Source organism: Populus trichocarpa, chromosome 11, assembly GCF_000002775.5.
Source record: "Populus trichocarpa isolate Nisqually-1 chromosome 11, P.trichocarpa_v4.1, whole genome shotgun sequence".
Classification (NCBI taxonomy): Eukaryota; Viridiplantae; Streptophyta; class Magnoliopsida; order Malpighiales; family Salicaceae; genus Populus; species Populus trichocarpa.
The window spans coordinates 12769693-12781273 of NC_037295.2; the positions used below are offsets into that span (position 1 = coordinate 12769693).

The following is an 11581-nucleotide window of genomic DNA, read 5'->3' on the forward strand; positions in this document are numbered from 1 at the left end:
AACAAATAAATATATATAAAAGAGAGAAATCCTAGGTCAAGATAATCTTATCACTTTTAATGAGTTATAATTTTTTAATTTATATAAATAATTTGGGTAGGATTAAAATTATATGTTTAAGTATAACTCAAATACTATACCAAGATAAATGAGTCATCTAATTACTAGAAAATATATTCAGGCTAATATATATAATTTCTTTATTTCTTTATGCAATTACCTTTTACAATTTATTTATTTTGCAAATTTATCTCTTTTTTATTACAACTTTGCTTTTATATTTCAAATGGTTGCTCTTCTACTTTTTTTTTTTTATTTATTTCTTTATTTGGTATTACTTACCCTTTCTTAGAGATCATAACACCTCACTCAAAATTAAATTCCTAATTATAATTTATTTTTATTAGAAGGAAAAAAAGAAGACAAGGTAACATAGAAATGCTTTCAGGAGCTCCCATGAACTGAATAAAGAACATATCCTGAGACCCATTTCTAAAATTGAAGTCATGGCTATATTTCCTCATGGTTCAGCCATTATGTTGCTGAAATTTGAATCCCAAACAAAATCAAATTGAAGAAGAAAAAAGAAATGGAAGTAACTCCAACTTGCAATGTATATTCATGAACAAAATACCGTCTGTACTTTTTATATCTAGAAATATAGCTCTACAAATTGAATTGCATCACACAGAAGCACAACCGGCAGTACGTACTGGCCTAAACACAGGAAACACCAGAGAGTTCACAGCTCGCTAGACATTAGCCAGAATATTTACTGCTACATGACAACGGACTATATAGAATGTCAAAACAGCTTGACAAATACGGAATTCAATGGCATGGACTTGAACGTTAAAAGAGCAAATTCCAAACGTCAGATATATCAAAAGGAGCATGACTAGTACATATTATGTGAGAGTTCATAAGAAGCGAAGAAAACAGCAGAACGAAGCTGCGAAGCATTATATATTTGAGGGCATTGAAACTCTTTAGCAAGCATCTACGATGTGAACTAAATTCATCATCACCCACAAGTTTATGACCATACGCACCGTCATGGAGTCTCAAAGCTAACAAATATGTAATGGTGAACATTCAATTGTATTAGAGTAATTTGATGCCAAATTTGCAAACTTTTAGCTTCTAACTTCAAATTGTAGAGCATTTCAATTAATTAGCTTGCTTACTGGAGAAAATTTACAGGGAAACAATCCTAATATTCACTTCTAGAGTTTGGTGCTCCATGTCATAACAGGGCCTAGATGGGACTTAGGTTTTCACACGAATAAAAATAAGAATAAAATGCACAGAAAAATGTTTAACGAGCAGGATTTCTTTCGGGACAACCCAGATAAAAAAATGTCAACGCATACTATCTGGCACTCATAAGTTCTTGTCTCAAGCAAATTAATGAGATTAAAAATCCAGGGAATTCTAAATTCAAGTGGAAAAACTACTGGTATCAAATTAACAAAAGGGATTTTTGTTTAAGGTTGACACCCAATTCTGAAAACTTCCATCTACCTTTGGCTTCAAGACTATAGAGAGATTGACGGAGGCCCTTGGCTCGAGTGGTAAGCCTAAAGTTTCCCTTGCTCCTGTCTCTGAGCAGTTCTCGCCACATTCAATCACAAATCTCCTCAGCATGGGAGCCTTTCTTATGAGATGTTTAGCAAAAATGATCTCCTCTTCTTTCCCACAGAATCCTTTTATCTTCACCAACTTCAGGCTATGTGTGATGCTATCATGCAGCTCCCTTTTCTCCCAGAACATGGAAGTAGGATACGGTAATTCCCAGTCGGAAGGCCCCCTATTGTTGGGCTTATGAAAAAGAAACAAAAGATTCGAAGTAAGGACAAATGTGTATGTGTGTGTGTGTACTCTCCAGTAACCAAAAAAACGAAGAAAGAAAAAGGACATTAGAAAATCCTACTTACTGGAATACTGATACCGAGTCTCTGCAAATGGGTGCATAGTCTGAAGATGTGATCTAAGATGTGTTGTTCCATTTGACTGTCCAAAGCTAAACTGATAGATAGAGTATGCAACTGCCCAAATGGATTGGAGCACTTCAAAAAACCATTATTAGGGTTTTGCTGCTGCTTAAAATGAACAAAAAACAATAAGCAAAAAGAAAGAAAGAAAGAAAAAAAACATTAGTCTTCTCATCATCCACAAACCATATATTTAATAAAACTTAAAGCTAAAATTAATTAATCAATGAAATTAAACCTAGAAAACTTACCAAGAGGCCACAGCAACGCTCAAGAAAATCTATGATCCTGGAATAGATTTGTGTGCTTTTTTGGAGTCGACCACCATCAGAACAAAATCCAAACTCCACGAGACTCGGAGTATTAATTGTCATATATACCGAGCACGACACTGAATTAAGCACAAGAATGCTGAGGCCCATAGCTTCGATATCAATTCCTTCCAAATCCAAGCCGTTAAGTTTCAAAGACTTGAGATTCTTATCATGGATCTCTATCTTTTTTAAGCCAGTGCAAGAACAAAGACACAAATCCTCCAAGAACATGCAATTTAAAATAACCCGAGAGAGGGTTTTATCATCAAGATTCACCGAATTGAGCCTTAAGGTGACAAGATTACAGCAGCTTTCAAAAGGAGAAGCATCTTTAAGCCTATATCCCTTCAATTCCAAAACATGTAGGGTTCTACAGAAAAATATACCTGGAGGCAAATTGCACTGAAACCTATCGGATACAAAGAGTTGTTCGCACACGAGGGAGAGTTCTTCGATGAGCTTTTTCTCTTTAAGGTTTTTGATCAATCTTTCAACGAGACCAGATTTAAAATTATCTTCTACGTGAGAAATACTGCAAGATACCAGTTTTGTTTCATGAGAATCAATGACCCTTTCAACTATACCTGTGGCTCGTGAAATCTCGTCATATAGCCTCTTTCTGTTATAATCTCTGAAACTCGCATCCCTGTTGTTAATATCTATGCAGAATTTGACGAGAAAGTTTGTATCAAAGTGAAGGCAAGACGAAGATTTCCATACGTTTTTCCATCTTCTTGACAAGATGCTTGTTCGTATGCTTTCTGAGATACTTAGATGTGAAATAATCCGTGATAAAAGTCCGTCAGGAAGGCTGCTAATTTGATCAATACCTTCAATATCCATCTCCATAGCTGACAAGTATATTATACAAAGAAGAACCCTAAATATATGAATTCGATATTTTGAGAATGAATTTAAAAGAGTAACGAAGGGATAATAAATACTATGAGAAGTAGAATTTTACTGAACTTCTGCTATTCATTTTTTATTATGACTTTGAAGTTTTATTAGTCTAACTAGTATCAGAGTCATAACATGAGCTAAACTCTAAAAGGTATATTTTTGTACGTAATACTGTTGTGTACGGATCCTGAGTGTCCTTTTGATTGAAAAAACATGGAATGAGATCTTTTATATAGTTAAAGTGTGCAGATTGAATTCAATAGAACCATGTGGCTTTCAATTAAGTTGGGAAAAGCATCAGGCAATAGAAGAATAAAAATCATTGGCCAAGGGTGGAAAATAATTAAGTTGGGAATTAAAATACACAGGAGGCAAAATACCTAGCTAGGTATTAGAAAGATTCAGTCTGTGGCTTTTAAGACAACAAGTGTCAAAACAAACTCACTACGTGTTATTCCAAATAATCTGATTTCAAAATCACTTATTTAATTGGAAAAAAGCCATAGAGGGGAAGAATTAGACATACTTGAGATGTCATTCAATAGATTTTGGTTAATTCTTTCTATTTTGAATTTCTTGAATTGCTTTAGATGCATCACATATTAGTTTTTTTAAGTTTCCCCATTTGTCTTTCTTGCTTTAGATGCATCACATATTCAATTTAGATGCTTCTCTAAGCACTGAGAATGGAATAGAAATAAGATTTCTTTCAAATTCCATGTGGAATTTCTTCTTTTAAACATACACATAAGTTAAATATTATTCATAAAAAAATCAATTGGATTGTGACATGAGTTATTGATATGTATTTACAAGTTTTAAAATTTTAGATTGGCTACCATATCGTGAGGTGATTATAGTCTCGTTCAAAGCACCAAACCAATGAGATTCATGTTTTAATGACTACACACATTAGAAGATTCATTCCGTTCGTTTCATATGTAAAGCAAATGGTAAGATTTATGTTTTATATGATAATGTTTTTTTAAATTGTTGTATTATATGAAAAAATTTAAGTAACAATAGCTTTCTTTTGCTGGCTACAATGGTTAGGCACAATCTAAGACCGACCAAGCTTTTTGTTTAAACCAACATACAAAAGGAGGACACATTTATTTTTATGAATTCATTATTCTCTTATTATGTTCATACAACTATATAAAAATAATTATACATAGCATAATATACAGAAAAATGCAGAAAAAAATTGCAAGTGAATATTCAAGTAAGAGTTAAATAAATATTTTTATTATATAGTTCTTATAAATTAACTATTCTTTTATTTTTCTCATACAACCATATAAAAATCATGAAGAAATAATTTTTATTATTTTTTATGGAAACTAAAAAGATAGATTATGATAAGTTTTTAACAAAATAAATACATGTTTTCGTTAAGGAAATAATATTTTTCCTTAATAAATAAATATTCTCTCACTAGTATATGTGCTCCACCTTGTTGCCTTCCTAGTTCTTATGAAGATCCGCTTATGTCTCCTCATCTAGTTTGTGCTACCTAAATAGATAAATTGCATTTAATAATTTTTTTAAATTAATAATAGAATTTTTTGTTTTTATTTTAATTTAATTTTGTTTTAATTGTTTTTTTATTTTTAAATAATTAAATATAATACCGATGGAATTACAATCTATTTATTTTGTTGATAATATACATATAAATGTAATTATCTGACAAACGAATTTTTTTTCAAAAAATTATTTTATCTTTACTTTGAATTGGCATAATCCTCTGGTTTGTTTTTTTATAATTGCTGCTAGAATTCGTAAAATGTTATTTTCTTGTGAGAGTCTTTCAAAGCAATTATAAATTTTGTTTATAATAGTTCATTGTTAGTTAGAATGATCAACCGGTTAACATTGGCATAACTAATCAGTTGACCGAATACTACTAAATTTCATTAGTGTCCTTAATAGTCAAACAAATGATTGATCAATTGAATTAGATAATAATCAATTTCATTGTTCCTCCTATCAATCAGTCGACTAGATCGTTCGATAATCATAAATGGTCAACCAATTTGTGCAGCACATCAGATATCAATTTAATTTTTAGTTTTTTAATTTTTTGAATTCACATAATACACATTCTATTTTCATGTTAAATAACATTATAAAATCATAAGAACAACATTTCAAAGAATCAATTTTTATAACTTAATTTTTACACAACACTAATGCATTCAACATTTCATATATCCCATAATAATCCAAACTAATCTCTTTATATGAGTTCATTACCTTAAACATATGCTAATTCAAGGGAAGAATGAAAGAATGACCCAAGTTCTCTTCACTTTTGTCTTTTTTCCTTCAATCCCTTTTAAACCCTAACTTTCAAGTTTTAAAACTCTTTAACCCACCTAAATTTTTCTTTTTGATTATTTAATAACCCTTTTAATCACTTCAATTTAGTCTTTTCTAAGTTATTTCATCAAGAATTGAGAAGAAGAAATAAAAAAAACCATAACCCCCTTTTTCTTCATGCAAAACGCCAACCATGAAGGTGGGAGGGGGTAGTTATATATTTTTATTATTTACACATTGACCCCACTTTGTCTTATATATTTCATTTTGTCCCCACTAATTTTCTTTTCTGAGAAATTATATATTATCTTTTCATTTTATAATTTCACCCTTTTATCTAATTATTTTTAAAATTTAATTTAACATATTTTGTCTTCGAGTTAAATTTTAATATTTTATTAACTAGGGAAAATTCTAATTGGGGTTTACATGTATAAGGAGATATATTTTAACACTAGGAGAAAATTCTAATATGTTCTTTATGACCATAATACCATGTGACAACTTCTCTTTCTATTTTTACCCCATTCTCAAACCAAGCATGTTTTTATGGGTTCGTCATGATGTTGGGTGCGACAATCTCTATTTAATTTTTTGTCATATTTTTCTTTTGTAAATAAAAAATAAAAATTGAATCGAAACAAAATAACGCGCTAGCATAGTTTCTTTTCTTTTTTATTTATCTAGAGTCGCCCTATGTCGTGGTCTATTGGATGGACTGGTTTTCAAACCCAATCATGTTGGAGTTGGTTAGGCATGTCTCGTTTGACCGAGCAGTCTCAAATGTGATCTAGTTGCCCCATTTAAAACTTGATCCGACTCCAAAAGGAACTTTAAGTCGTCATCGTTTTAACCTTTGAGCAATCCAATCAGGTTTAAACAAGAAACAATGAATGGTCATATGAGAAAATCATTTTAAAAAAAAGAGATTTATGGGGTGAAACGAAAAGACAACACTATATTGGATCAACCTTGATCAACCTAGGTAACACCTACCAAATGCGTTGGCAGGGTCATGACATGACCACAATAAGCTAATATGATTCGGCTATTTGTCTCTTTCATTTCCATTCCTTTATTTTCTTCCAGGTTGGGTTTTTTTTGGGCTCGGGTGTGATAAAATTTAGGACTAATTGAAGAGTTATAAAAGACCTACGGATTAAATTAAAAATATCAAAAGAGTTATAAAAGAATCAATGATCAAATATAAAAAAATAAAAAAAGGTGTGTGCAACGCCCATACAATATAGAAGGAAGTCGTCATATTTAGGCGACGTGTGAAACTTTCTTTAAGCTATGATGATGAATGTTCTTGGTTGGAATTGCCTTGGTAGCATCTCTTCCATGTCATTGATGGCATAGTCAAGATGTGGCTCTGACAACTTTTTTTTTTTTTTTTTAATTTTATTTTCGTTTTTTTTTCTTCTCTCTACCCCTCAATTCTTGGGCATGCCCTGAAGAGAAAAAAAATAACCACAATTTTAATCTACAACAACTTATTTAACTTCTTAGAACAACGCATAATCATGCTTTCAATGTCAAACCATGTGTCAACTTATAAATGGCTCTTCATGCTGAGATTCTAATGACCATTTATTTATTTATTTATTTTATCTACTCCAACCAATAATTAGTTTATTCTCATGAATTAATTAATTTAATGACTCCAACGTAAAGAATCCAAACAAAAGGAATAATATTTAATTGAAACTTTTCTGCCACACAAACAACAAAAAAATAAAAAAATGATAAAAAATGATAATATTTTATCTACTCCAACCAATAATGATAATATCACAATTGACTTTTCTGCCACACAAACAATAAAATAATATCACACACCACCTTCTAGAATCATTGACACTTGCTTGGAAAGAAATGTTCGAAGGCAATAATATTTAATTGGTCTCTGCGCACATCACCTGCCCAAAGTCTTCGCCTTATCTCTTGCTCTCTTATCCATTCCTGGATTTATTTCTTCGTGTAAAAATGACTGTGACAGTCACTTCAATTCTAGTCTCCATTGTTTATGTTGCAGTGCTAAGATGGGCATGGAGGGTTTTGAACTGGGTTTGGTTTCGGCCGAAGAAGGTCGAGAGGTGCTTGAGACAACAAGGTTTTGCAGGCAAGCCTTACAGGCTTTTGTTTGGAGACTGGAAAGAAAATTCAGATATGTTGAAGGAAGCAAGGACCAAACCCATTGGTTTATCAGACGCTCTTCTACCTCGTGTCATGCCCTTCCTCCATCAACTGGTCAAGGATTATGGTATTCAACACGCAACCCTTTATTATCTCTCTCGTAGAAAAGATGCTTTTTCTTCCTAGTTTAATATTTCTCCGATTTATTAAGAAATTCCTTTTGTTTCTATATGGCGCCAATGATTGAGAAATTAAAACCAGTTGATCATGATGAATTTTATTTATGTCGAACAACTTTTGTTCACCGTTTCTCAGTAAAACTCTGTTATCATCGGTTTATTTTAATTGATAAAATATTATTTTTTATGAATACAAAAACAAATTAATATCATTGGGAATCAGAATGCCATGTTCCATTGGTTAGTGCTGCACTGTGCTGGCCGAATGTTTCAGCCGATTTTCTTATTTTACTTCATTTTATAGTGCTCTTGTGGACTACTCTCGCCTCAAACCTAGTTTTCTATCAATGGGAGAAAAATATTTTTAAAATAGACCAAGTGGGTGTTAATTTTCAATATTCATGGTATGCGTATTTGATCTCTTGGTAGTGTTGGTTTCCTACTGGACAGAACAGTACTAATTACTAACAGTTGAAAACATTGGTTTCCAAGTCAGTATTGAACTTGTTATTAGTTGGCTAGAGGTTGTATAAATATAAATAAAAGAACTTGTATCTTAAATAAGGAGAGTATGTTTATTTTTATGTTTTAAAAATGTTTTTGAAAAAAATAAAAACATTTAATTTTTTGATGTTTTTAAATCGTTTTGATGTCAAAATAAGTTTTAGAAAATGAAAAAAATATTATTTCGATGTATTTTCAAATAAAAAAATATTTTAAAAAGTAATTGCTATAATACCAAACGGGCTTTGTGGTCAAAAACCAATAGTATTGTGTGCGAGGAGAAACAAAATTATTTTATGATTCAAAAATCAGATTCTAAATGTTGATTTATATTTAACAAAATTTATACTTTTGTATTTATCTAGGTATATTAAAAGAATCATAACTTTATGTTTTCCTGCATGTTAAAGTAAAGTTGCATCTAGAGAAGATTATACTTTGTCAACTCTATTGATGTGTTCACAAAAATATAAAAATCTATTAGAAAAAGAAATAAAAATTCTCTTACAAGAATTTTACCTTAAAGTGTGAAGTGTAATTTTTTCTGGGTTTGGATTTCTTTTGTTCATATCTCAATTTGAGCCTCGTGTATTTCCCTCAACAGAAGAATATATATATATATATATATATATATATTTGATTAATAAGTATGCTTCCTCTGACAATGCAGGTAAGAATTCATTTATGTGGATTGGGCCGAAACCAAGAGTGAACATCATGAACCCTGATCAGATAAGGGACGTATTCATGAAGATAAATGAATATCAGAAGCCCTCGCACCCGCTGTTGAAACCTCTAGCATGTGGACTTGCAAGTCACGAGGGTGAAAAATGGGCTAAACATAGAAAGATAATCAACCCAGCATTCCATCAAGAGAAGCTAAAGGTGATCATGATAGTCTCAACTTATTTTCCTTTAAGCATCCATGCTATTCGATTGCCTTGAATGAGTAGCATGCATGTTGTGCTCTCATATAGCTGTAATATAAAACTTTCGATGATGATATGTTCTGTTTGCTTGTTACAGCTTATGATTCCTGCGTTTTACGAAAGTTGTAGTGGGATGATTAACAAGTGGGAGAAGCTGGTCTCTGTAGACGAGGGTTCATGTGAATTGGATGTCTGGCCTGATCTTCAAGGCTTAACATGTGATGCTATTTCTCGAACGTCGTTTGGAAGTAATTACGAAGAAGGAAAAAGAATATTTGATCTCCTCAAGGAACTTACCGATCTTACAGTTCATGTTATAATAAAAGCATTTGTCATACCAGGGTACAGGTAACTCTTTATTCTGTTTTTGCTGGACATTACAATTCAGTTCCTTCAAGTTAGTCCTTGTTCAACGAGATATATCTTAAAAGTAAGAAGCAGAACAAATCCAAATCTCTTGACAACATGTTCATGGATTGCATGTAGGTTTCTGCCGATCCCAACTAATAGAAGGCTAAAAGCTATTGACAAAGAAATAAAAGCTTCTCTTAATGCTCTCATCAACAAAAGAGAGAAAGCAATGAGTGCTGGTGAAGATGCAAAGAATGACTTGTTGGGTTTACTTCTGGAATCCAATTTTAGAGAAATACAAGAGCATGGAAATACCAAGAGCGTCCGAATGAGCATTGAAGATGTGATTGACGAATGTAAAATATTCTACTTTGCTGGACAAGAAACAACCTCAGTTCTTCTTACCTGGACCATGGTTTTATTGGCTCAGTATCCGAATTGGCAAGCACGCGCAAGAGAAGAGGTTGTGCAAGTCTTTGGTAACAAAAAACCAGATTTCGATGGGCTAAATCACCTTAAAGTTGTGAGTATTTCTCTGCATTTGCAACTGAATTCTTCTACATCAATATTGTCTTATTATTGTTAAGAACACAGAGCATTCTTGCATTTAAAATGCAAGCTTAGGTATCCTTTGAAGAAAAAATAAGATAGCAGAAAAAAAACGTTCATGTTTTCTTTCGTTGAATTATTAATCGGCCAAAATGACGAGGAAAAGGAACCAACAGATGAGTACGCAAGCAAGCTAGGAGGTGACATCTATATACATTAAGAATGAGACTTACTAGTTCTTGGATCAGCATAAAAATTCTCAATTTAGTAAGTTGAAATGGCATGCAAATGATCTCTATATATGCGATATTTTATTTTATCAAAGTGGATCACATGTCACCTTTTTAATGGATTCTTACCATGTAGTATCATTTTCTCTTTTGATGCATGTTACAGGTTACCATGATTTTGAATGAAGTTCTTAGGTTATACCCGCCAGTAATTATGCTTAATCGAGATGTTCATGAAGAAATAAAGCTTGGAAATTTGCTATTACCTGCCGGAGTGCAGATCTCGTTGCCAACAATCCTCCTTCACCAAGATCATGAACTATGGGGTGATGATGCCTCTGAGTTCAAACCAGAGAGGTTTGCTGAAGGTGTTTCAAAGGCAACAAAGAGTCAAGTCTCATTCCTTCCATTTGGATGGGGTCCTCGAATATGCGTTGGACAAAACTTTGCTTTGATTGAAGCAAAAATGGCTTTGGCAATGGTTTTACAGCGCTACTCTTTTGAGCTCTCTCCGTCGTATATTCATGCTCCTCGCACAGTCATAACTCTTCAGCCACAGCACGGTGCTCCAATGATATTACGTAAACTCTAAAATGTTTATATGTGACGGGTAAGAGTTATCCCAGGGTATAAAGTAGGTTGGATCTCCCACTAAACCAAACCAAAAACAAAGCCTCTAGTTTATGATGTTATGTGCAAATTATGTTATAATGTCCAATGACATATTTCTCATATTAATCACAACATTATAGTACCGTGGGTTGTTTTGAGTGTTTTGAATTTTTTTTATGAGCCATTGATCAGTAAAAGATTATTTGGGGTGTATTTTTTTTTCCATGGTGAAAAGACTTTTTTATTTCTAAATTCAACAAAACTTGTTGACTAAAGGGTTTTTAGATAGTAAAAATATTTAAAATATTTCTTTACCCTAGGATCAAAAAGTTATTAGGTTATTGAACAATAGGTTTTTTTGTTTTTCCATTATTCATATGTAGTAAAAGTACATTTTTAGCCCTAGATAAGACAAAAAATCAGGTTTTTATTTAGAGGTATTTTTATATTTTCGCATGGCTTTTAGATAATTACAAAGGTTATAAGAGTTTTTTAATATTTTTAAGTTGAGTTTTTAATTTTTTAATCAAAAAAGTTATTGGTGTATGGTAA

The 11581-nt window shown here is 32.0% G+C and overlaps 2 protein-coding genes across 4 annotated transcripts in view; one reads left to right on the forward strand and one right to left on the reverse strand.

The window, feature by feature from the left end:
• Positions 1-1352: 1352 nt before the first annotated feature.
• LOC18103296 (F-box protein At1g80960) lies at positions 1353-3260 on the reverse strand. Its single transcript, XM_006377609.3, has 3 exons — positions 2246-3260; positions 1938-2099; positions 1353-1821 (listed from the first exon to the last, which is right to left on the reverse strand). The coding sequence occupies exons 1-3, from the start codon at positions 3155-3157 to the stop codon at positions 1468-1470; spliced, it is 1428 nt and encodes a 475-aa protein (XP_006377671.2). The 5' UTR covers positions 3158-3260; the 3' UTR covers positions 1353-1467.
• A 4145-nt stretch (positions 3261-7405) lies between these two features.
• Positions 7406-11581, forward strand: part of LOC18103298 (cytochrome P450 72A15) — a 52022-nt gene continuing 47846 nt past the window's right edge. For 2 of the 3 annotated variants that reach the window (XM_052445283.1, XM_052445282.1), the window contains exons 1-5: positions 7406-7802; positions 9029-9243; positions 9385-9635; positions 9774-10161; positions 10584-11055. In XM_052445283.1, the coding sequence (XP_052301243.1) occupies positions 7526-7802; positions 9029-9243; positions 9385-9635; positions 9774-10161; positions 10584-11009 (1557 nt within the window). In that variant the 5' untranslated portion in view covers positions 7406-7525 and the 3' untranslated portion in view covers positions 11010-11055. Of the gene's footprint in view, positions 7803-9028; positions 9244-9384; positions 9636-9773; positions 10162-10583; positions 11188-11581 lie in introns of those variants that run through there. The other variant, XM_024611825.2, reaches the window with a different exon arrangement.